At 38.2% G+C, this 27191-nt stretch overlaps 1 protein-coding gene across 1 annotated transcript in view; it reads right to left on the bottom strand.

Annotated features, from left to right (window-relative positions):
• LOC131042759 (uncharacterized protein At4g37920) overlaps positions 1–27191 on the bottom strand; it is an 85882-nt gene that overhangs the window by 6144 nt on the left and 52547 nt on the right. Inside the window, exon 5 of the mRNA XM_057976077.2 lies at positions 3377–3564. Within this exon, the coding sequence (XP_057832060.1) occupies positions 3377–3564 (188 nt within the window). The remainder of the gene's footprint in view (positions 1–3376; positions 3565–27191) is intronic.

Below are 27191 nucleotides of genomic sequence, written 5' to 3'. Positions count from 1 at the left end.
CGTTATTTCAGATAGATGGTGGCAAATGTTTGGGCCCTCAACCCCAAACCTTCAAAAAATTGCCATCTGTATTTTGAGTCAGCCATGCAGCGCTTCTAGATGTGAGCGCAATTGGTCCATGTTCGAGAACATCCACTCGAAGAGGCGTAATAGATTGTCTGTGGAGAGGTTGAATGATCTTGCTTTTGTTCATTACAAACTCCGTCTTAGGACCAGACAGATTTTGGACACTAACTCCTCTCCGATCACTTTAGCGGAGATCGATCCAAAGTCTGAGTGGATCACTAAGTCGACCGATCCCGTCTTCACTGAGGAGGACCATGAGTGGGTTGACCAAGCAGACAAAGAGGCTGAGGTTGTGGCTATGGCAGAGGAGGATAGAGCACAATCCGACACAGGCACCTCACAGGCAGAGACTATGGCTACTCAGTCATCCAGGACCTACCTTAGACGCATTTGTAGGAGGCAGATAGACTACTCTGAGGCTGAGGATGAGCTAGAGCCTGAGCCATAGACTTGTTTTTGTTTACAGTTACATATATGTTTGGGAACATTTGATGTCATGGATTTTATATACATTTGATAGCATTTATAACTCTATATATCTATGTTTTCTATTTCCTTCAGCTACAATTTACATTTCTACGAATGTGATGGATGTATGTTTATGTATGTGATCAAATTAGCTTCTATTTGATGATGGTATAGTGTCTTTAAGCTTTATTCAATAATGGGTGCATGAAACAAGTTTTAAATCGTTAAAAATCTCTAAATTTCAAGGGTTTTTTATTTTGCCGAGTCGTTGCCGAATCATAGCCGAGTCACGAGTCGAGTCAGCCTTGCCAAGTCCGAGTCTGGGAACTTTGCAAGAGAATGACAATAAAAAACTGCGGTTCACCACTAGGATGATATCTCCTCTATAAATATTACCCTTTGGAAATCTACTAATTTAATTATCCATCTTGACGAGACTTTAGTGGACAAGTTCAATGATATTTGGCCCTTCCAAATTGCTAGAAAACTGGGTGGACAGAGAATGAAGATCAAAGATTCATTGTGATATTGAAGTTTCAATGAGGGGCCCAGATTTTTTCATTACTACTTTCTCTATCAAAGAGGAGAATGACTTGATATTTCCCAATGGTCCTTGGTTTAAGGGTACTTGCAGCCTGTATCTGAATGAATGGATGCCTGATTTTGATTCAACACAAAACATACCCTCTAGGATGCCAGTTCGGATAAGACTTCCTTTCCTTCCCCTATATTTATGGAATGATGTTAAAGGCAACAGGAAATGCTCTGGAGACAAACAAGACTTAGGTTCAACCCAAAGAAAAGAATTACTCAGTTGCTTTTATTTTGTTGCTTTTATTTTGTGGAAATTGACTCCTTAATGGACTTCCTGATGCCATTAATCTGAGATTGGAAGAACTGATCTTCACTCAGAGGATTGACTATAAATGTAAATTGTATAACTTTCAAATGCAATTTTTGTCATGAATATGGACATTCCTAAGGAATTTCCCCAAAAAGCCCAAAGTCTAACTAACAGGATGAGGGCCAAAATGAAGATTTTCAAATTTCTAGCAGAAAAAGTAGTAGGCACAAAAGAAATCCGGATACTTCTCTTATCCCCTTCTCTGAGTTGCCCCCGGATATTGCTCCTACAGAAAATTTGGTTGCTTGTGTAAATTTTATGGCAGACAAGGTGTTTGAAGAGGCAGCAATACCTGCTGAAGACGTACTTGAAGAAGAATGCTAGAACCAGATCTTAATGATGGTAAGGAGGTGGAAGTAGATGATGCCCTTTTTTTTTCTGATAATTAGCCAAATGAAGGAATAAGAATGCTGAAGCCAGATCTAAAGAGACTTCCAACAACCTAACTGCTGGAAAGCAATCCACCTCGGATTCAACACTGGAAGCTAAAAGAAAATCCCGTACACAATAATGGTCCTATTTGATCTTTTAGATGATCTGTTGATAGGCTATTTTTACCAGCTGATTTGATTGTCTGTCTATTGTAGATTCATCTTCATTGTACTACCTGAAATCTTTGTCACTTCTGTGGCAACAAAGCTATAATTTTGGTATTATATAATTAATAAATCACATAGTTTTATAAAAGAAACTTGCCAAGATGGAGAGAAATAGAGAGAAACTCAAGAAGTTGTGGCACCTGATTCAGCACAATTATATCTAAATCTCTAATCCAAAAAGAAATTGAATTTACATAAACTCCAAAAATTTCTTTTTGAACTTGGACTGGAGATCTAGGTATATTAATATTTTCAAAAAAGATGATTTCAAGTCTTGACAACATCTTATTTAATGTGGAATCTTTCATATTGGAAGGTCATTGATTGAGATCCATAAATACTTTCTGTGGATCTTGTTGATCAGTAATCTTATTAACCTTTGCAAAATTTGGTGAATTTGGTAAGGTGTTAATCTTCAACAACTTCACCATTGGAATTTCTCGAACAGAAGGTTAATAATTTGAAACAGTTTTGTTTGTTAGAACTGCTTTGCTTCAGATCTGGACACCCAAAGAACCTAGGAATTCTTCAGATACCTCAAAAAGAAGCCAAGTGTCAGGTAGTTCAAGAAGTGTGGATTCTCTCTTGGGGTATTTGATCTATAAACTACAATGGCAATTACATATAATATTTCATTAACAGCATATCCTAATGAAGAACATGAAAGATTGGAACACTCAAAGCAATGCATTAACTCAGAAATTGCAAGGAAATGAGAGTAGCAATCACACAATCAAAGACAACGGATTTTACTCTGGGCTGATACTAATCATTTGGTCCCAAATTCATAAGGCTTCTCTCCAGCCATCATATTCTTTGCAATAATAACTAACAAAAGGGTCTACCACAAGAAGAAACCTCTATGATATCTTGCTTCTAAAGGAACCTGGAAGATACAACAGGCAAATGGAGGACCTGTTACAAATTAGTATCCTCCTCTAGCAAAAGAAAAAGAGAGAAAGTTTTGAGGATATAATTTGTATATAAGCATCCATTGGGGATTTAATAACTTTTTAATCATATTCAGAATGTTTTATTTTCGTTAGAGGCCTACAAAGTGTAAACAGGATAAATATGCTGCTCAAAAAATGTATAGAATTTCATTCAGACAAAGTTTCAATGCACATTCATACAAAAGATGAAGAAATTCCCTATTCATTCATAATTTTGCAAATGCTAAATGCATACAAACTACAAAGTGACTAGGTCCAGCTCATAGAGAGAAAAAAAAGGAGACAGTCAGAACACAAACTCAAAATCTATTTATTTCACATTTATTCAGTCTGGAAAACAGATGAATGATCAAATCAGATCAAGAAAAGAAAAAAAATTCACTTACGTGTATAGTACATCCGCATCTTTCCCTTGTATTTCATCTCCAGGTGTAAAGGCCTGAGCCAAAGCTGCCAATTGCAATTCTGGATCTTCAATTGTTAGAAGATATTTAATTATTCGTACTTCTTTTGGTACTTGTTCCTGAAGACTCCGCCTTGCTTCCACATACAACTGGAACAGAATATCTTTGCACTGCATACATAAATATATCAAGCATAACTTTTCTCTTAAAAGTGAAATATTGTGAAAGTTCACACCAGAGTGACTATTATAATATTATTAGACATCACCAAAAACATTAACATAAAATTTTATAGCAAGTACTAAAATAGCTTCTTATTTATTTGAACAGAAAAAGAAGCTAAAATTATATCTGTCCAAATGACCAGATGTCATTGTTTGAGCAAAAAATTGGTCAGACCTAATGACTTCTCACTTCTTTAGTTCAAAAGGAGTAAAACTTGCATCCTCCAAAGGTGGTGTTTTGCCTAATATGTAACTTACTAATAAAACTAAACAACAGGCAAGTGAACATAACACGCTAAGAAAAAATTAAATTAAAAAAAAAAGATTGTTAAGAGAGACTCTACAATACTTTTAACAACATAATGACACAGAACATGAAGTTTATATGAATAAGATGACAAAATTATCTGCTTAAATGATGAGGATAAGGATGACCACTCAACCTAGCAAAAATGTACTTAAAATAGCTAATATGTCTCAATTAAGTTATTAAAGACCAAAATTACAACAATCTAAAAACTTGATCCTAAATTGAGTTTGCTTGTAATACCAAAATATCTCAGTATTAAGAAAATAATCACTAAATTAATATCTTGATGGAAAAGTTGCATGGACATGGATACGCATACAAATACGGATACGGTATCGGATACAGATATGGCCATTTTTTAAGACCCCCAATATGTATACAGCTGGATACAACATTCATAAAAAACACATACACATATTTAACACAATTTTCTAAGTTATTAGAGGAGATTTTCATTACTTCAAAAGCAATATAGACACATAATTGCTACATAATTAGTTATAAGTTGATTTAAAAATTTACAATATGCAAAAATAGTAGAGTTGCATTGGAAGATAACTCAAGAAAATGGGTCATTGAAATAGAAAAACATTTCATTTGTCTTTCTCATTTGGTGTAGGTTTTGTTTATACCAAATTTATTTTAAAAATTTGCATGAATGGAGTTTTTTTAAATTAAAATTAGAAAGATTTATGTCAAATTTAAAAAAATCATATCACATGATGGGTACATGTGGGTACAATATCCGGCACGTTTGGAAAATCAAGGTTATTTGGGTACATGTGGGTACAGTATTTGACATGTATCCGGACCAGAGAAACGAGACTCGCCCGAAATCGCCCAACCTCGGCGAGTCCGAGTCCGAGTCAGGCCAAACGAATCCCAGGGGCTCGGGCTCGGACTCGGCCGAGTCTGGAGAGTAAACTCGCCAGACTCGCCGAGTTGGCGATTTTGGCTCAAAATCGCCAGACTCGGCGAGTCCTGAGCCCCAGACTCGGCTACTGGCTGGGTTAATAAAATGACAAAAAAAAAAACATTTTAAAAAGTTCTTTTAAAAAGTAATAAGTTTTTTTGGAAGGGCGAAATTTGACATTTTGGTCTCTCCGTCAAGATTATTTTATGGAATATAACATTTAAGTATAAGTGACATTTTTAAGTTATATTCCATATATACTGTCAGGATGTTTGAGAGTGGTTTCGGGCCTCCAGGAGTTATATTGCAAAATCTAGTTTTTGGAGGATTCTTCAGTTTTCCAGACTTAGTCAAATTTCAGGATCAGGACATTCCAGACTTAGCCAAATTTCAGGGCATTTGAAGATCAGGATGACATTCCAGACTTTATCACTCACCAACTTGACCTAGCTTGGACCTTCAAGAATGATACTCACTCACCAAGCAAGACCCAATTAGCAACAAGAGCAAAACCAGGCCCTAAGGAAGACTCTCAAAGAAACCCTAATTCAGACTTGTAATAAGTTTTTTTGGCCTCGCGGGGCGCTGCCCCTCGACCTCGCCCTATATCGCGACAGGGAGTGCGCAAGGGGTGCTGCCCCTTGACCCCACCTTGGGGGCGCTGCCCCCAAACCCCCGTCGAAAAATATGGGGGAAACTGCGTCGATAGAAGTAGAGAAAATTTAACCTCCGAGTCTGACATTGATTGGATCGACCAGGTAGATATAGAGGTTGAGACTGTAGCCATGGCAGAGGAGGAGCGGAGAGCACGAGCACAGACAGGAGATTCAGAGGCGGATAGTGACACGGATGTTCCTGATGTTGGTGAGCATGGCATGGTGTCACGGGGAGCGGCTATGGCAGTCGAATCATCCAAGACCTACCTTAGACGCCTTCGCAGGGGGCTGGGGCCGGAGGGTGTAGGCTCCTCTGAGCCATAGACTTGTAGTTGTATTTACCTTTGGTATTTGTATGAAACATTTGATGATGATCATATGATGACATGGTTTTTTTATTCCATGAGTTTTGTAATATTGTATACATTTGACAATATTTATATATCTATGTTTGTTACTTTCTTCAGCTACAATTTGCGTTTATGCTTATGTGATTGATGTATACTTGTGTATGTAATCAAATGAGCCGAGTTTGATGATGTTATTGTGTCTTTAAGGTGTATTCAATAAAGGGTGTCTGAAACAAGTTTTAAATATTTAAAAATCTCTAAATTTCTTGAGCTTTTCACTATCCCGAGTCCAGCCGAGTCTGGAGCCGAGTCTGACGCCGAGTCCCGAGTCCGAGTCCGAGTTGGCCTTGCCGAGTCCGAGCCGAGTCCGAGTCCCGTTTCTTTGATCCGGACTATATTGGATACGTATTCGTTTCGGATACACGCGCCCAAGGAGGGACAAAGGAGTTTCTGGCTACTCTGGTGGTAAAGGACCAGGACAAGACAGCATACACTTGTCCTTGGGGCACTTATGCATATGTTGTTCTGCCCTTTGCCCTTTGCAATGCCTCCACTACCTTTCAGAAGGGCAATTCTCAGTATCTTCTTAGACCTGACACGTGACTGCGTGGAGGCATGCATGGATGACTTCACCACATACAGCGATTCTTATGATGGCGCATTGACAAATCTAAAAAGGGTACTCCAAAGATGCAAGGACCATAATCTATCATTAAGTAATGAGAAATGTTATATGATAATGTAAGAAGGTGTAGTGCTCGGCCATCATGTTTCTCAACAAGGTATACAGGTTGATCCTATGAAGATTGAGGTAATAAAAAATCCACCTGTTCCTTCTAAACAGAAAGATGTTAAAAAATTTCTAGGACATGCTGGTTACTATAAAAGATTTATCAAAGATTTCAACTAAAAAGCACCAAAATTATTTATTCTGCACACCAAAGATCCAAAATTTGAATGGACGGAAGCTTGTCAAAAAGCTTTCCAAACATTAAAAGATGTATTGACCAAAGCACTTGTTCTTAGAGGGCCAAACTGGAATCTTCCATTCCATATACATACGGATTGACCATGTTGTTGAAGCAGTTCTTGGACAAAAAGAAGGAATCATTGAGTATGCCATATACTATGTCAGCAAAAATCTGCAATCAATAGAGCTTAACTACACAGTGACATAAAAGGAGATTTATTAATGGCAATCATTTATGTCATTAACAAATTCAAACATCTTCGTGCACACAAATCATTCAGCAATAAGGTACTTGGTGAATAAACCTGTTGTTAGTGGCAGGTTAGTTAGATAGCTACTCTTATTGTAGGAATTTCATATTACCATAGTAGATAGGCTTGGAAAAACAAATGTTGTTGCAGATTCTCTGTCTAGACTAACAAATGCAAAATCAAAGCCTATCACAGATGACTCCTTTCCTAATGAGCACCTCTTTGCTTTACAAGCTCATGCTCCATGGTATGCCAATATTGCCGATATTGCAAATTACCTTGTTTCAGGTAAAGTGTCTCCTTATTCCTCTCCCAGAGAAAAGCGTCAGCTAGTGGAAAAGAGATTTCCCTACTCATGGATATCAAGCTACCTATTCTACATTGGACCTAATAATGTCATGAGAAGGTGCATAAGGGAAGATGAGATACGTGATATCCTTAACTCATGCCATGATGAGCCTTGTGGGGGCCACTTTGCAACAAAAAGAATAGCCACAAAAGTGCTTAACACGGTATTATTGGCCATCATTACACAAGGATTCAATCAAGTATACCAAACATTTTGACAAATGTCAAAGAATGGGCAGACCCACAAAATCCAATGGGATGCCTCTACACCCTCAATTAGTCTTGGCACAATTTGACAAATCTAGGTTTTAGACTTCATTGGCCCAATAAACCCACCTTCAAACAACAAAGTGTATATCCTAGTTGGCACCGATTACTTGACAAAGTGGATTCTGGTCAGGGCAATGAAGCATGCCAAAGACAACAAGGTTGCAAAATTTCTCTATGAAGAGATATTTACTAGATATATGGTCCCAAGGGAAATTGTGATAGATCAGGGCCCTTAGTTTACTTCCACAATGATTTAGGCACTCATGAACAAATACAGATTGAGACATAAGAAATCTACACCCTACCATCCTCAGTCCAACGAGCAAGTAGAGGTAACAAACAGAGAACCAAAAACCATTCTCACGAAAATAGTCTCTATTCATAAAAAGGATTGGGCTTCTAGGCTACAAGAGGCAATTTGGGCATATAGGACAACCTGGAAGACCACTACAGGTTTCAAACCATTTGAATTGGTGTATGGGATGAAAGTTGTCCTTCCAATAAAATTTGAGCATAGAACTCTAAGGACAGCTGTTGAACCTGGAAAGAAATTATCACAAGCACCAGGGAACGAATTAACACTCTAAATGCTTTGGATGAATTGAGGCAGGAGACACTCCAACACATGGAGATGGTGCAAAATTAGAGAATAAAGTGGCATGACAAATTTATAAATACAAGACAATTGGAGCAAGGTGATTGGGCCCTACTCTATGATTCAAGATATAAAGATCATCAAGGGAAGCTCCAACCCAGATGGTTGGGCCCCTATGAGATGACTGAAGTATTCACTAATGGCGTTGTCTGACTTCAAACCATTGACCCAGTGAAGTTTTCACTGTTGGTCAATGGTCAGAAACTCCACTTATACAAAAAAACCTCTTAGTAATGATGACTTCTTGCAGCAGCATGCTACAACAATGCCACATGATCTTCTTACAGCCTTTGCCCCTGGCATTCCACATTCAGGGACAGCTAATTTTTCTGAGTAAATAGTTGTTAGCAAGAATCCATGATAAAGTGGCATGGCACACTCCAACACACAGAGATAGTGCAAAATCAAAGAATAAAGTAACATGACAGATTTATAAAAACAAGGCAATTTGAGCAGGGTGACTCAACTCTACTCTATGATTCAAGATATAAAGATCAAAGGAAGCTCCAAACCAGATGGATGGGCTCTTATGAGATAGCCGAAGTATTCACTAATGGCATTGTCAAACTTCAAACCATTGACCCAATGAAGTTTTCACTATTGATCAATGGTCATAGACTCTGATTATACAAAAAGTTTGTTAGTAAAGATGACTTCTTGCAGCAGCACACTTCAACAATGCCACATGTTCTTCCTGCAGCCTATGCCCCTGGTATTCCACATTCAAGGTCAGCTAATTTTTCTAAGTAAATAGTTGTTAGCGGATCCATAATAAAGTTCCCACTTTCAGGGGACAATTCACAGCCATAATAAAAATTATTTCTCTCCATCTATCACCTATGATGACAAATGACCATATTCATGAGACTCGTTCATGCAACAAAGCAGTTGGGACCTGTTAACACTCGGTAAACAGTAGCACACTCCAATCAGCTCCCGCACACTCCAGTTAGCTCTAGCTCACTCCAGCTCATTCCACACTCACTTTCCATGTCATGCTCACATTGTCAGCCAAATTCAAAAATGGCCTTTTACCAATTGATCATAAATTGACATGACTTGATGTGTTCCAATTGCACTTTGCATGCACTACCAATCACCAACGGAGTTGAAGTCACATCACTGAAGACCGCCAGCAATTTGGTAATTATTGCTTTGTATGCAATATCATCACATGATCTAACTATTTTCAATTTCAAGCATTGCATCATAATAATTGCATTTAATTGTATCTTGTTCGATGTATTTATTCATACTTTTGTGCTCATTATGAATTCTATCCCTCTACCCTATCCTTTCGCACGTGAGGACACTTTGCTAATATGAAAGATACCCACTTGTGCACAAAGAATCAAAACAGATTTCACCAGGATTTAACAAAAAAAATGAATTTTGCATAATATTAGAAGTGAGCATCTCTCAGAAAATCAATGGATAGTTCTAAATAAAATCCCAGAATGTATTGGAAGCAAAACAATCATTAGTTATTGTTGGTTAACAGATTTGTCCCTTTTTTGTAATTGCAATTTTTATTTTCTCTATAAGATAATATGACTTCTGTACACCTCTTAATGAAAGGACACAAATAAACCAACAGTTGGATGAACTAATCAAAATCCATCCTCTGCATTAGAGGGCAGCTCCTCATATGATTTGCAATGAATTCTACACAGAAAATCCTGAAATGAAGACGCTTTTAACCAGAAAGCATAGAAAGGCTTTAGCATTCATCTATCAACACAAAGGAATGCCATAACATAAAACAGAGAGAAAATTCTGAAGATTAAATAAGAGCTCACAGACTCTGTTTCTCACACAAGTTCATTCCATAAATTCAGAGCAAAGCAAGCTCAATGCAGTATTGATTCCGATCGATACTCTCTCATGCCTCATAGGGCAAGGGGGATCAGCACAACTCAATCCACAATGAATCTTCTAACTAGCATATATAACAATGAATTCAAGAAAACATAGAATTGACTGATAAGAATAATGATATCATGCACATAGCAGATTTTTTTTAAGAAAGATCGCCAATCTTTAAACACACGGAATCAAAGACTGCACACCATAATCATTTTCATTCATAAATCAGTCAATCCAGTTCCAAAGAATTCAAAACATAAACAGATATTTTTTGATGCTCGAAAAATCACAGTTTTTCGGACCTTTCTAGAGTCTCAAAAACATAGTTATATAGCCACAACCTGGCCAACAGTTATAACCGGAAACATGGAAAGCCAACAATTTCCGCCCCACAAACTCAGTGAAACCAGTATAAAAATAAAATTGTTTTTGCAACTAACAAGTGAAAAGGATCTATCATCAACGAAAAATATCACTATGCAGTTCTGATAACTGCTTCTTTCTTCCAATCCGCATGAGCAGTGGCAAAGTGTTGAATGATTGTGTTATGAGGTAATCCCACGTGTGCCATACGTTGCTTCCAGACCTCTTTTTCCCTGTGAACTTGTGAGACTTTATCGGAGTGACTATCCAAATGTCCGATGCATAAAAACAGGAGTGATTCGATCTTAGCAATCACACTTAAGTCATCCGGAACTAAACCCTTAGCTTTTTTCACATAATTGATTTTGCTCTTAAACGATTCTGTTATAACCTCAATCGTCTCAAGGGTTCTTCCATCATCTTTCAAACATTTTATCCCAATGCACACGAGCTCATTTCTCATGGAAGTAACTAATTCTACGAGTTGATTTATCAATTTCGCAAAGTCCTCATAAGCTTGTTTTATCAAAGAATTTCTCCATTCAATGTTCCTCTGGCACACATACAAAATGCTATCATCCAAGCCTGCCACAGGTTTTTCAGCAAGAAACTTCATTACCCCATAATTCTGCAATTCTCGCATCTGCACAGCTTTTGAGGCCCATTTAGCTTCCTCATTCTTCCAATTGATGATTTCAACTTCCAACTCTTTCATCACTTGCATCGCCCCATCATATACTCTGCTTAGATTAACAAAGTATTCTGCACTAGACTTCTGAATCTTTTCTAACCACTCCATCATAGTTTTTGTGATCAACCTGCATTTTTGTATTTGCTCCAAAGTCTTCTGATTTGCAGGGGACTTAGGATCGAAGGACATTGGAATCTGTGACAAAGGTTGAGGGTTCGGAGCATTCATTGCCTCAATATATTCTACCATCCTTCGTAACATCTCTTTCATCTGATGTTTATCTTTTTCATCTTTCCAGGTCCAGGTTATGATCTTCTTTGTTGAAGCCTCAAGGTGAAGAACATTTGTGGCTCGAGAAGCAGTTCCAATATTTATCTTTTCAACAGTGAAATCCTGAGCTGTAGGGTTCTCTGTCTTTTCATCTGTTAATGGGCGTGCAATCTCTGCAACCCAGTTCCCACTATCTGCATCAAAGTCAATTTTTGACATAGTTTTGGACTTCTTTGCTTTAGGAGTTTTTCCCTTGCATTTACTCACCATGTCTTCTACTAGAATCGAGGCTGGAAAAATGTTTCTCTTCTTGTTGCTTAACATGTTTTCTAACCATGCTGGTCCTGAAGGAACTTGAGACTTATCTGGATCAGTTCCAGTTTCCTTTCCATCCCTTACTACCATAGTAGTAACTTCATTTAAGGCTTCTTGTTCCTGCCGATTATTACCCTCATCATCCAGGCCTTGTTGTTCTTTGATTGGATCAATTGAGGTGGTATCCATCTCAAGGTCAACCACCACAGTATCAACAAGCAAGGATTGTCTTTTGCCCTTTGTTCTGGAGCGGGTGACTCTGACAGAAGTTGTCTCCTCTTTGATTTGCACTGCCTTTGCTCTCTATCCTCCTTTTCCCTACTTCTGTGAACCTGCAGCACAAGATGGTACAAGAGAATTAGATACCAAGACCTCAGTGGGTGAGGCTGAATCCTTCCTTGAGCTTTTGCTCAGTCTCCGCTTTCTAAGCCACTTCTTTGTTCTTCGAATGACCAAGATTGTCCTGGTTTGAATTTGTTCTTCCTCATCTTTTTTCTAGTCAATCTCTGGTATTACCCCTTGCTGCCTATCATCGACAAATTGGGGATCGAGCAAATCATTTTCATCATCCACAATATTTGCAGTGTTTATCTTCAGACCATAATCCCTAATTTGTTGCACTGTGAGTCTCAAGTGAGCTCTTTTTCGGACTTCATACTCATCCACACAATCCGCCCAAAAGTCCTCTAGATCAAGTACATGTCGAAAATTCTCCCTGAATGTAAAGTGTGTCATTGCAAATCGTTTAGTATCAAACTCAGTGCGGGAAAAATACAACTGAAAGTTAAACTTTTTGAACTCTAATTCCAAATTCAAAGCATCTGAGACACTGTTACAAGTGTAATGTGTCAGTTCAATGGGAAAGGAAACTCATGTTTGGTGTTCTTCCCCATATTTCTTATCTATATGAGCGAGTTGCCTGCAAACTTCAATTAACACTTGCCTGTCAAAGACATCTTGGCAATCTGTAGGGTTCTCCTTCAAAACCCCCAACCCTCAAATAAGTGAACCTGGAGAACTGAATATAAAAGCTACCATATATATTTATAAACTGCATAGCTTCCTCAGTTAATCTCTTATGGATATCTCCTTTCAACTCAAATAACAACCTACCAAGGAAAATATTATGAACCTTGTAATAATTTTCAGTGACCCTGTGTTGCTGCAAATGCGGGTGATATTCATATATCCTCATATCATTCTGCCAAGTTTCATGATACAGACCTACCCATTGACGGGTGCAAGCTAAACAATATATAAGGTAAGAGAACATATGGAAATTTTTGTTCCCAAAACAACTTAAACCCTCATGCATTCTTTCTGCAATTAACTCTGCCCAATCTATGTATCTCCTTTTGCCAAAAATGACCTGAATAAAGAAATACATCCAATCTTCCCAATAAAAGGCTATCTGATTTCCTCACATTCTATGTAATAAAATGACTATGTCCCTTACTTCCTGAATCAGATGCTCTCAGGTTAATGGGCTTGGCAATCTTGAACCCCCCTTTTGAAATTTCAATAACCAATTTCTCGCAATGACACTCCTATAACATGACTTCTTCTCAGAGAAAAGTCCTTGCGACTTGCATACCGTCCAATCCTCATCCTGCTCCTTCTCTGGTATTTTCATTACGGCGGAAACAACCTCCCGACTAATTGCAAGCAAAACTTTACCCTCTACGTTTCTTATACACCTCTCTACAAGATCATATCTGCTCATACATTCCAAAACTAGTTCTGGACAAGACACAGCTAGAGGAAATGCCACAGCTTCTACCAACCCACTATCTGAAATTTTCTGCATCAAAGGGGAACTAGCAGAATTTCGCACTCTTTCATGGAATTCCTCTAAGTCTATTGATGGCAGGAAAGTATCTCCTAAGTCAGGCAGGGAACTAACTAACCAAGACTTCTGGTCTATTTGAGGTACTTTCGGTCTCATTCTAGCTTTACAATCAGAAAATGCACAGCAGGAAGAATTGATTGAACCGACTGAAGTATCAAATAACACTTTCAATTTATGAAAATCAATGAGAAAAGAGGAAGAACTTGCACTCACCTTTCATGCAAAACTGAGAATTCACAGAGTCGGGAACAAGAAATGCCGCCTGCACTAATCATCTACTTACCAAATTGGGTAAATAATGAAGGCAAGTAACTTGTTTTAAATAAAACAGATCTTAGAGACAGGCCTAAAATATCAGTCGCACGATTCGTCATGATTTGAAAACTACATGCTCATCTGTGCCAAATCGTGCCGAAAAGATTAATTTCTGACAGTTTATTAATAACAAGTCTTTTCTCCTCCATATCCTTTACTTGAAATGATTACTTGGAATGATTATTCCCAAGTACGGATTTTCATCACAATTCATTTTCTCGAGGTTCATCTTTTAAATCCAAAATATTCCCTATATGTCGACACTTGCTCACTTTATCTCCAAAGTCATCAATCCTTGAACTTTGAACCTTGAACCTTGAACCCTTCCAAAAAGAAGTTCAAAGGTTCAAGTTCAAAACAGCATTAGTGCAAAACACACGAACATGCCTAAAAGCTTACTCATTATGAAACATGACTTACACAAGACTTGCTTTAGCATGTTGAGCCTTGAACCTTGAACCACTCTAAAGGTTCACGGTTCAAGTTCAATGAACTATGACCACCAAGACTTTTAGCGCCTTATTTAAAACAAAGCCGCTATACCACATACCGCACTTGAACTTGAACCTTGAACTACTCTAAAACGATTCAAGCGAGAGGTTCAGTTCAAGAAAAATTGCAATGGGGAAAAAAATTAAACAACGCGAAATAGACATAATGCAAGCGCGGACTAACAGTTATATAATACTCAAAATAGATACATAATGAAAATTCATGCCCAATAGAATTCATTATTGAGAATGGGGAGGAAATATTTCACATACAACTCCACTTGCATTCCCTGTTTGTCTTCAACACGATATGTTTGTTGCTTGCATTTCCAGACGCAAGTGACAATAGCATCTAGAGACTTCTCTATGCTCAATATATCCTGATATGATTATGAGAGATCGCCCTTCAGTGTATGGCCCAAACTGCAGCAATGGATTCCCTCAACTGCTATGCTTCTCGTTCTAGAATTCACCCTCATTAGCTTGAATTCATTTTGGCCATGGTTTATCGTCCCAGCACCAATGTGCGCAAGGGCAGACAAATTATCATCCAAGCCTTTGCCAAAGTAATGAGTTGGCTCCAAAAATATAATTACAGCCTCGACCTTCTACAAAATACAATAGCTCACAGACCTATTCGTGAAAACCTGGAGATTTCGATTTCTCTTGTTGTATAGAGATTGACCAATGATAATAACTTGTGGCACCAAATACTAAATTTAAACCTTCAAAAGCTTAGGAGAATAAATTGATTATCTCAAGCAAACTGCAACAGATAGAAGATATAAATCTTCATCATTGCATACAAATTTGTAAAATTCTTCATCTGCAAACTTCCCTTATTGATTCCCTACATTCGACTTTAGGGAGAGCAAACCCAATTTAACTTACTTCGCCACACATCCCATATTTGCCAATCCTTTGATATATCTTTGACCCAAATAATTAAAACCCAAAGCTTATAAAATCATCAAACTCTCTGCCGTGATTCAGCAAATAATAATAAATATCCAATTACGCTCACACCAAAGATATATTTAAATACTCAAAATAAAACTCTTTTATTTCTCAAATAGGTACCAATTACCTCAGAACTGAAAATTTAATTACTGCACATTTGTCTTTGAAAGAAGACTTCACAAATTTGGCCCAGATGTAGACTCCATCACGAATCCACCCCTTTGGAAGAGCTAGGTTTTCGTCCAACCATTCTGTCAAACTCCGAAAGGTTTTCATCTCCAGAAATCACAAATTGTCATATCAAATCACAACATGTCTAATACATCACAAGAACCTCCTTATAAAGATCTCCAAGAAGCATCTAGAAGATAGGCCAACTTGATATAACTGGAGAAATATATTTAATAAAGTGACATTGTAATAATATTTTATTATTATTTATTAATTAAATTAATTAATATTAAAAAAAAAATTGACAACGTAATAAAAATCAATTTAATTGTCACCTTTAAGATTGGGGACATTACATAATTTTAAGATGGGGGGGGGAGAATTATTAGCCCACATTTTTGGAAAAGATAGTTTTTATGGTTAGAAACTCGTAAATGTATCATTGATATATTTTTCAAAACACTTCCATCCCTAATTAATGCAGCAAAGTTCTCTCCAAATACGATAGCCTATTGTCATATCTAGTCATTCCCTTGTGTTATCGTCTAACTCTTGCCATACCCTTAGCATGCCTTAGAAATTTTCAAACCAATTTAGAATAGCACGAGGAATTGGTTAGTGCAACTCAAGTTTGTTTTTTCAAAGACTAGAGATCTGAGTACACAGAAGTCCTGAAGTAGGGGTAATTGGAAAGCGAACACAAGGGAGGAATTGTAGGAGATGCTCTAGAAAGGCAAAGCCAGTGGGAATTAAAAGTGATATTGAGTAATGGGAGGGGATCCCATCAGAAAAGAACCCTCCAACCATAACATAGTAGATAACGACCAGGAATGTAGGCAATTGTTGGAAAATGTAGGATGGTTGGCATACTTTCATAAAAAATAGAAATTTCTGATTTCATTGCTAAATGTTTTCACTGTGATAAAAAGCCCAAATGCTACAAAATTCATAAATGAAAGTGTAATGACAATATGCATTTCTCACAAGTATATGCCTCATTTGGCATATACATGATTTCACTGTACAACTGTATGCAATAATGCTTTTGCTCCTCTGTCATTTTATAAGTGTCTTTTCTCCTACAGCTGAGCTGTATGCAGTCATAGAAGTGCCCATTGATGAAAAAGATAACTGCATATCGGCATTCAACAGGGGTATGTTTTTATCAAATAGTTGTATGCTGTCACTCAACTGTAAATTTTCTTTGCATAGTTGCATGTGGTCACACAAATCACTATAGATGAAAAGTCAAGAGTAAGAAATGCATGCTGTCATTACACTTTCATTCTACAATTGTATGCAATCATTCAACAGCTGTACAATTTCATTCTAGCTGTCTGTGGTTCTGTTGTGACCTTTTCACACATCGCCCCATTGCAAACAGGGTCCCCCTCTTTCCTACTTCTTGCGTTGTTTAGTTTAGGGTTTTGGCAGCATAGTGGGCAATTTTGAGTTTCCCGTACCCGAGCCTCAGATTTTTTGATCATGCCTAATTGTCGTATAGGGTTTTAAAGTTAAAGGATCAAGCACGTAAAGTTGAGATTTTAAATGATCCTAATTTTGCCTCAGTGTAGACCTTTTGAGCGTTAACGTGTTTTTGAACGTCTACGTCGATGATTTTTAAATGCTAAGGTGTTTCAGGACCTTTTGGAGTTGTTTTCTCGCTCCTAGGAAGATATTCAAATTGATTTTGCACTTTATCCCGATAGGTTTCCTTGTGTTTCGCTCAATTTTTTGGTGAATTTGCCCAAGTCCCGATGAGTTTTATTGAGTTTTGAAGTTTCCTAGTGGTTTGAGTGGAAAAATCATCATTTTCTGGATGAAAAATCATATTCTAAGGGTCAAAAAGTCAAAATTTCAAACTAGAGGTGCTTTTCCCCTCATATTCCTAACTACCCATGATTTTCCCCCACTCAAAATACATGAATTTCCCCTGGAATCCAAACATGCCTTATTTTTTCCCATTCAAAATCCAAACTAGGGACGATTTTCCACAAGATGACTGAAAATTTGATATTGTGTTGGAGATTTTCCTAACTGCCTTCGAATTTTCCCTAGGGAGTGTGGATGAAGTTGTGGATGACTTTTATGACGATTCCTGGCATGAAGCGATTTTCCACCAGGACCTTTTGTGACGAGATTTTGTGAGTTTTTATGCGGATAATGATTCCAAACCCTAGGCGAATTTCCACTGGGAATGTTTTGAAGTTTTTTGTGTCTGGATTGCTATCTAGACTAGGGTCGATTTTCCACCAGAGAAGTTTTTTTGTGCTAAATGACGAAGTTTGAGTTGGAATTCTCATTCCAGACACAAATTGATTTTCCCCTGGACCCATTTTGTGCAAGTTGATGAAATTTTGATAGGGATTTTTATCCCTACATGGTGCGATTTTCCCTTGAAAGGGATATTTTAATAGTTTTTGATGATTTTTATTGGGATTTTTGTCCCAACTAAAATCGATTTTCCCCCTGTTGGCCATTTTTTATTCGACTTTTGAAATTATTTAAATAAGGGCCCCGAATTTAATTATTTTTACAAAGTGTGACGACTTTTTTTTTTTTTTAAATTAATAAATAATTTGCAATGAGCATTTAATAATTTTCACCTTCTAGAAGCAAATCGACTTTTGCCAGGCAAGTATAAGTACAAGTGTTTTATCCCACATTGCTTGTGTGGTGAAAGTTAAAGGCAAAAGCAAGTTTTAAAAGAGGAGGCCAGCATTATAATATTATTATTATTGTCAAGTGTGTTGCTGATTTGGGCGAATTTTCTCCAGCTGCCGAATTTGGTTGAGTGTCAAGTTGACACCATTGAGACTTGAAGTTGATTTCCTTGTGCATTTTCCTCTATTTCCTAGCTGGGCGATTTGTTTTGGCTGCCATTGAAGACCATTTGACATCATTTTTTTTCAGCCTTAGCGATTTTCCTTCAGTGGCGCCATTTTGGAGTTAGGCAATTTTGTTTTGGGAGGTTTTTCACCTCCATTTTTGGTGATTCTCTTCACAATTTGTGGTGCCATTGCTGGAAATTGCTGTCAGACATTTTCAGACCTGATTTATTCCATTTTGTCAGACTTGTGTGACCTCCATTGCTGGCTGGAAAATCGATTTTCAGACATACATTTTGTTCCCAGCCAAATTCCACCTAAGGCGATTTGTCCAAAGGGCTGATTGGAGTTGTTCTCAGTCAATTTTCAGAGCTTTTAAGAAGTTGTTGCAGGTCTGAAACTTCATTGTAGGGGGGGCTGTTCTCAGAAAGCTTTCATTTCCAGCCACCTACCTAACTTAGCGATTTCATTTGGGAAGCATTTTTGCTTCATTCCTAAAGGTGCTGATAAGTCTGAAAACTCCATTTTCAGACATGTCTTCAGACTAAGTTTTCATTTCCAACCCTACATTCATACTCAGAATTTTCCCATGTTTGCCTTGGAAAATCGATTTTCATCAAGTTTGTGCACATTCGGGTAATTGCAACATGTTTTTTAGAGATTAATTTGTAAAGTTGCAGGTTATCTTCATACTTGCTAGTAGCCATTGTTGACCTCGGAAGGTATCTTCAAACATAGTTTTGTGTGGAAACACAACCTTTCACACCTTTCCTTAGTCAATTCCGATTCGGTATACTCCTTTGCACTCTACTTTGGTTAATTTCCTAAGTATAAGGAGGTGTCTTCAGACTTTGGTTTGAAAATTATTGATTTTAAAAAAATTTATGAGGGTTTTATACCCTAACCTTGTCGCATTTTGCATTCTATTGTTGAAATCTATTGAGAATGTGGATTATTTTCCTGATTTCCATACCCACATTTGTCTAAATCATTAGGAAATCAGAATTTTTGTCAAGAATATTTTCCAAGGTTCTAACTTCTAGCTTCGTACAGGTACGATGTTGAAGTCCGGACTCAAGGAAAGGAGAGAACAACAGAGGATAGTTGAGAGGGGATTCTATCCAGAATCCAAAACGTCATCTAGATGGAAGGAGGTTACAGACACGAACATGCATTTCCTGAACATGAGCCAGATGCAACACCGGATGTTCGGAATTGGAAGCCAAATTCTTTCCCCAGCTTATGTGAACATTATGAAGAGTGGCATTTATCAAGTCGTTGGATTCCCGCAATCCATACAATGCAGTGACCTTATCATGGAGTGTGCACGATGTTATGATCCTCGCTCCCGAATGATCAAGATTCCTAAGGGTGCCATCATTGCCTACCTTGCTGAGGATGCGATTGCTAAGGTGTTTGGAATTCCACATGGAGTTGACATGAAAGATATAACTAAGGATGAATATGAAGAAAGATATTAGAAGAAGGTGGATGCATGCAAGACCGTAGTGAACAAGGAGAGGATGATTGATCCTATGACTCATCATTCCAAGGCTCCCAAGACACTCATTTGCACAGACTTCAAAGATGAATATAGTGATTTAATATTCTTGCTTCACCGAGTGATGGGGATGCCGCAAGGTGCAATATATGATGGATGGATGTTCTATTTCATCCAGGATTGTCTGAAAGGAACGTTGATAAACTGGTCTAGAATCATAAGTGACAATCTGGATTTTCAGTTGAGGAATGTGGAGCGATCCAGGTCATTCGCTATGACTTCCTATTTGGTATACCTGCTTGCACGATTTGTTACATACAAGGGATTGATATGCAAAGGTGAAGTCGGGAATGGACAAGGACAATTCAGAAGTTATGAGTGCTATCCACAGTTGAACATGTATCGAATTGAAGATTATAAGAGAGTGAATGATGCATTCACTATGTACATCACGCGAATGTTGCAAGGCGGAGTCCACAGGAGGTTGTCCAAGGAGGCAACAGAGCTAATAGAGAAATATGGATCGTGGTATATACAGTTTCCCACTTTCACATACCTAAGGATTCATGGATTTCAATCCGAACCCTACAGGCTTCCTAGGTATCCTTCTGACAAAATGATCTTACTGGAAGTGGTGAGACAGCTTCTGGAATATGATTTCATCCAGAAGGAAAAGCACAGAACAGGCATGTCATTTCCTATTTCAATGGGGAAGACATTGGAGGTTTGCCAATCCGCCTTAGTAGCAAGCACAATAGTTGAAGAACTTGCATTCTATCGATTTGCAACATATAAGAAAAGAGAAAGAATTAATCCAGATAAGAAAGTTGGAAGGATCAGGGGAGAAAAGTTCGTCCACAAGGTAGACATAGAAGATTATTGGGCCAACCTGGTGGATGAGCAAGCAGTGAAGAGAAGAACGTGGTCCAGGATGTCAATGGATTTCATGAGGAAGTGTGGACTTTTCCTCATTCTTGATTAGGTGTTAGATGATAAGGATCATACGCATCCACAATATGAGAATGAAATGAAGAAGGCGATTTTATTGCCTAATTGGCCAGAACCAGAAGAAATAGATTTGAATGTATTGATGAGAGAGGTCTTGAGTTTCTCCCGGGCATGGGTAGATATTCAGATGAACAGATTAGTTGATATGGGTGTTGCCTTCACTTATGAAAAGATGAAACAGGAAGAATCCTCTTCCGAAGATGATCAGAGGACTATCAGTGATATCAGGATTCATGCGGATGAGGAGACTCAAGCTCCCAAACAAAGGAAGAACACACCAAGAGAAGTCAAGGCTAGAGGGAAGAAGATTGAGGAGGTCAAGAAGAAGAAGCAAAGACTACCATCCCTTCACCTATCATTCCTTCACCACCCCTCAGTGTCTCGTCAATCAAGGAAGTTGAAGTGCCAGAACAGAACAGGGAAGTTGAGCAATGTTCCAACACAGTGATTTTACCAAAGAATATTCAGGATTTACATGACACGGTGACATCTGCTCCACCCAATGAGGATGATGATCAGCTGGGATCCCCTACTGTCCTTTTGGAGGTTAGTTTGGGAAAGAATGTATATGATTTGACCAGGGATAATCCTGATGATGATGATGTTATCTCAGCATTGAGAGGATTTGATCGCGAGATGTGTCTCGATGATGGTATGGAGATGGTCGTTATTCTTGATTGGCTAATGAAGAGTATGGAGAACAGTAAGAAAATGATAGAGGCACAGTCGATTGATGACATTGATGACTACTTAGCTAGGAGTAATAAGGAGAAAGAACCTAAGAAAGTTGAGAATTTGTCACACATAGCTAGAGATGAGACAGGGATGCAGATTGTGCAGATGGTTGTTCCTATTGAAGGTGTGACGGCGGACATTGCTACTCCCATGGATTTCCAGATTACTTCAGTTGCCCTTGGCCGTACTACAAAAGAGAAGGAATTCCAGGAGGTTGGTGATACCCTTAAGGCAATCAGTGCGAGATTGGATGGAGAAATAGAGAAATGAGAGAAGTAAAAAAAAGAGAATATCAAACTTACAAAGTATATTGTGTTATTTTTAGTACTTTCAGATTGCATAAAACTCAAAAAATTAGATTTAGATTAATTAACTAATTAGTTTTCAGACTTTAGGCATAATAAAGGAAATGAAAAACTAAAGACAATGCACAGTTACCCTGGGAAAACCTCCTAGGAGGAAAAACCCAGCCAAAGGATCCTCAGATCTGATTTATGATTTAGAATTCAATAGGAAGTTATACACTTATCTGCTTTTACAGTCACCATGAGGGAGGAATAATTAGGTTATAGTCCTCCTTATATGATTACAGCCCTTTTATTGGAGTCTTCAATTTTGTATGATGATCTGCTATCTCTAAGAGAGTTCGCTGGCTTCAAGGTAAGATCTGCTGCTGTTGGATCAAGTTCGCACCCTCCAATTTGGATCTGCTACAACATGTGAGGTTCGTTATTTGCTGGTTGCAATCCTTATGAAGTTCGCTGCCTCTATATGGAAGTTCGCTGCCTCTATGGAAGTTCGCTGCCTCTATAAAAGACTTTGATAAATTTTGCTCTTCACCAAGGATTGTTTTACTTGCATGAAACTTGATTGATATAAATGAGAGGAAGGTGATGCATTTATAGGTGACAAAAAGATCCCTAATCATGTCGGCCTCCTTTAACCTTTAAACTATTTTATTGCTTTCCATTAATTTGCCTTAATGGGGTCGGCCCTACCAAGGAGGCGTTTTATATTAGTGTGTGGCGAGCAACCTTAAGTGCCGAGTGGTGATGGGCCTAGACCTATATAAAGGGTGGCGGATTCCAATGTTGCCTAAGGCAATAGGAATCCGTTGGCCCTAATTACAACCATCCCTCTTAATTAGGGAATAGAATCATAATCATAATCTTCCAGCTTGCACACAAGCGTAGACTGGATCCACCTTACATTGCTCACAGCGGGTGGAGAGGATCTTTTGCTTACCATCTTACATTGCCCGCAGAGGATGGTCATAGGTTACAATACCATCTTACATTGCCCGCAGAGGATGGTTTTTAAGTTTATACTTCTCCCTGAGAAGTTTACAATACCACCTTACATTGCCCGCAGAGGGTGGTTAACATTTACAATACCATCTTACATTGCCCGCAGAGGATGGTTAATAATCACACTTCTCCCTGAGAAGTTTACAATACCACCTTACATTGCCCGCAGAGGGTGGTTAACATTTACAACACCATCTTACATTGCCCGCAGAGGATGGTTTATGCTTCTCCCTGAGAAGTTTACATTACCACCTTACATTTCCCACAGAGGGTGGATTTATACAATACAAGGTATCACTGCACTAGAGACTCCCTCTCAATTGGAGATTCATTTTCCACAATACCAAGTCTATCAGTGAAGTACACAAACTTCACTTTTGCTAGAGGCTTGGTAAGAATATCCGCAACCTGCTCATCAGTGCTGACATACTTCAGCTGAATGGCACCTCTTTGTACCATGTCCCGAATATAATGAAAATGAGTTTCCACATGTTTTGACCTGTCATGAAACACTAGATTGTTAGACATTTTAATACAACTCTGGTTATCACAGTGAATGACTGTGGGATCCCATGGCTGACCAAACAGTCCAGCAAGAAGCTTACGAAGCCATACTGCTTCTCTGGAAGCTACACTTGCAGCAATATACTTAGCTTCAGCAGTGCTCAATGCCACTGAGGATTGTTTTCTGCAAGCCCAAGAGATCACTGCAGAACCCAAGCTAAAGCAAATACCAGAGGTACTTTTCCTGTCTTTGACGCTTCCAGCCCAGTCTGCATCAGAATAACCTTCCAAGGTTATTGGAGTGTTAAGTGGATACTTCAGCCCAAAACCAATAATGCCTCGCAAATATCTTAGGATATGCTTGGCAGCAACCAGGTGAACATGCTTGGGTAGGCTCATGAACTGACTGAGAGCATTCACAGCAAAACATATGTCTGGTCTAGTATTGACTAGATATATCAAAGATCCAATCAACTGTCGGTACTCGGATGGATCTGCGAAATTAGAGTTAGCCGCAGAAATACTTAACTTCTTTAAGTTAGATTCCATAGGAGTAGACATTGGTTTACAATCCATCATTCTAAATCTTTTCAAAATGTCAATAGTATACTTCCCTTGACTTAGAAAGATTTCGTTAGATCTTTGCCATACTTCTAGACCTAGGAAATAATGCATTAGACCTAAATCTTTCATTTCAAATTCTGAAGCTAGTTCTTTCTTGCATTTAATAATAAGTTCATCTTTACCAGTAAGAAATAAGTCATCCACATAAAGAACTAGAATTAGCATTTCATCATTGCCTACTTTAAAGTAAATGTTAGGGTCAGCATCATTTTTACAAAAACCTAGACTTAGCAAGTATTTATCAATTCTTTCATATCAAGCACGAGGAGCTTGTTTAAGACCATACAACGCTTTCTTTAACCTGCACACATGGGTTAATTTATCCTGAATCTCATATCCCTCAGGTTGCTCAATATAGACTTCTTCCTCAATGACACCATTGAGAAAGGCAGTCTTAACATCCATCTGATGTAGTTTCCAACCCTTAGAGGCAACAATAGCGATTATTGTTCTAATGGAAGTATATCTAGCAACAGGAGCAAATGTTTCTTCATAGTCTATGCCTTCCTTTTGGGAAAAGCCACGCGCTACAAATCTAGCCTTATATTTTTCAATACTACCATCAGCATTATGTTTAATTTTAAATAACCATTTAGATGAAACAACAGATTTACCTTTGGGTCTGGGCACAAGGTCCCACACATCATTCTTGATGATTGACTGATACTCTTCATCCATAGCAAGCTTCCAGGCATGATGACTTAAGGCTTCTTCAACATTGCAAGGTTCAGTTTCAATGAGATTACACATTAAAGAAACGTAGTTGGAAAATACCTGAGGTCTCTTAGTTTCACGGAAGGTGCCACTTGGAGCAGCAAATCTCTTAGCTTCTTGAATGGTGTTTCTTACCCAGAGAGGCCTCTTTTTGGTAACGACAATGTCACTAGGAATATCAGTGGGATTCATGGGTTCTGGAGGATCATCATGATTGTCTTGAGGTGGAGGTTCAACTTGCTCCCTCTGAATCTCAGGGTTAGTATCAACGTCTATATTTTGATTATCATTAGATTCATCAATAACACAAGAACCTTTCGATTTCTTAAAAGCAATGTCTTCTTCAAATTTAACATCCCTACTTACCTCAACGTACCTTTGACCTGGGATGTAAATCCTGAATGCCTTGGAGGATTCACTGTATCCGACTAGCATGCCTTTCTTTCCGGAGGGTTCCAACTTTGATCGTTTTTCCTTGGGCACATGAACATAGACAAGACTTCCAAAGATTTTGAGGTGACTAATGTCTGGTTTGGATCCTGTGAAGGCTTCTTCCGGGGTCATGTTCTTTAGAGCACAATGAGGACATCTGTTCTGGATGTATACTGTTGTTCTAGAAGCCTCAGCCCATAGGAAGGTCTGCAAGTCTTGATCGTGGATCATAGCCTTTGCAGCCTCCACAATGGTCCTATTCTTTCTTTCAGCAACACCATTTTGTTGAGGATTGTATGGAACACAAAACTCTCTCTTAATTCCTAACTCAACACAAAAATCATGAAAGCTACCGGAGGTGTACTCACCTCCATTGTCAGATCTTAAACATTTGATTCTTTTACCAGAGAAGTTTTCAGTTAATGCTTTAAACTCCTTAAATTTACTTAAGACTTCATCAGTTTCTTTAGATTTCAAGAAGTAGATCCAAGTTTTCCTAGAGAAATCATCTATGAAGATAACATAATAAAGGAATCCACTAGGAGATGCTACAGACATAGGACCACATAAATCAGAGTGAACAAGTTCTAGTTTATCTTTAGCTCTATTTTCACTTTTATGAAATGGACTTTTAACATTCTTACCAGTAGCACAACCTTTACAAGTGTTATCATGAATTTGACTGAGTTTAGGCATACCTTTAACTATCCTTTCAAGAGATGGAAGGGCTTGATAATGTAGATGTCCAAGTCTTCTATGCCATAACTCACAGGATTCCGGGACCTCATTAATGAGGGCTTGAATAGGGTTAGTAGAGAGCTTATAAAGACTATCATATCTATGACCAATTATACGAGCAGATTTGAAACTAGCTTTCTTAGACCAAGCAAGAACTTTTCCTTCAAAAAATGCAATTTGATAACCTTTATCTTCTAAGGCAGAAATGGAAATTAGATTTCTTTTAATTCCAGGAACAAACAGTATATCACTTAGATGTAATGAAATACCAGAATCTAAATTTAGAGAAGTAGAACCAGAACCTCTTACCGAATAACGAGCGTCATCACCAATTACCACGTGAAGGCTGGTATCCTTTTCTACAAGACCTGAAAGGTGGTCACAGTAACCTGTGATGTGTCTAGAGGCACCACTGTCAATCAACCATGTATTGCTATCTGAGGGAATACTGCTAGATAGGGCAGAAATGAATAGGAAGTCATCATTGTGTTCAGAAACTTCATTTAGATTAGCTTCACTTTGGTTAGGGTTAAACTGGCATTCCTTAGCATAGTGACCGAATTTGTCACATCTAAAGCATCGCACACGCAAAGTATCTCTTGGTTTCTTCCAAGGGTGTTGGGAACTAAAAGGTCTTGATTCCCTATTTCTTTTAGGATAAGGTTGCTTCCAATTACCCTTTTTCTTGCATTGGGCAGCAAGCATGTGATGCTCATCTACATGAGGGCTCTTGGATTGACCTCTAGTGAAGAGGCGAGACTCTTCTTGGATGCAGTCATTCTTAAGACGATCAAGGGAAGGTAGCTCAGACCGGCCACTTATGGTTTGAATAAATGATTCCCAAGAGAAGGGTAGGCCATTAAGAGCAATCATGACAAGGTCTTTGTCTTCCATGATATGACCAATTAATCCTAGCTGATTATTAAGTTCAGAAATTCTCATGAAGTAGGAAATAATAGTCTTCTTTAGCCATTTTGATATTACGTAGTTGTTGTCTTAACGTAATTGCCCTACTAAGATTGTTAACTTCATATGTACCTTGAAGATGGCTGAACATTTCCCTTGCAGTGGTGAATGAGGCAATAGAGGTGACGAGGTGATCTTTGACAGAATCAATGAGGATCTTCCTGGCCTTGATAGCATCCTTTTTGAATTGTTTTAACTCAAC

The sequence above is a fragment of the Cryptomeria japonica genome, chromosome 10 (assembly GCF_030272615.1).
Source record: "Cryptomeria japonica chromosome 10, Sugi_1.0, whole genome shotgun sequence".
Taxonomy (NCBI): domain Eukaryota; kingdom Viridiplantae; phylum Streptophyta; class Pinopsida; order Cupressales; family Cupressaceae; genus Cryptomeria; species Cryptomeria japonica.
Note: the sequence above shows the minus strand (reverse complement) of the source record. Positions and strands in the feature narration are given on the sequence as shown.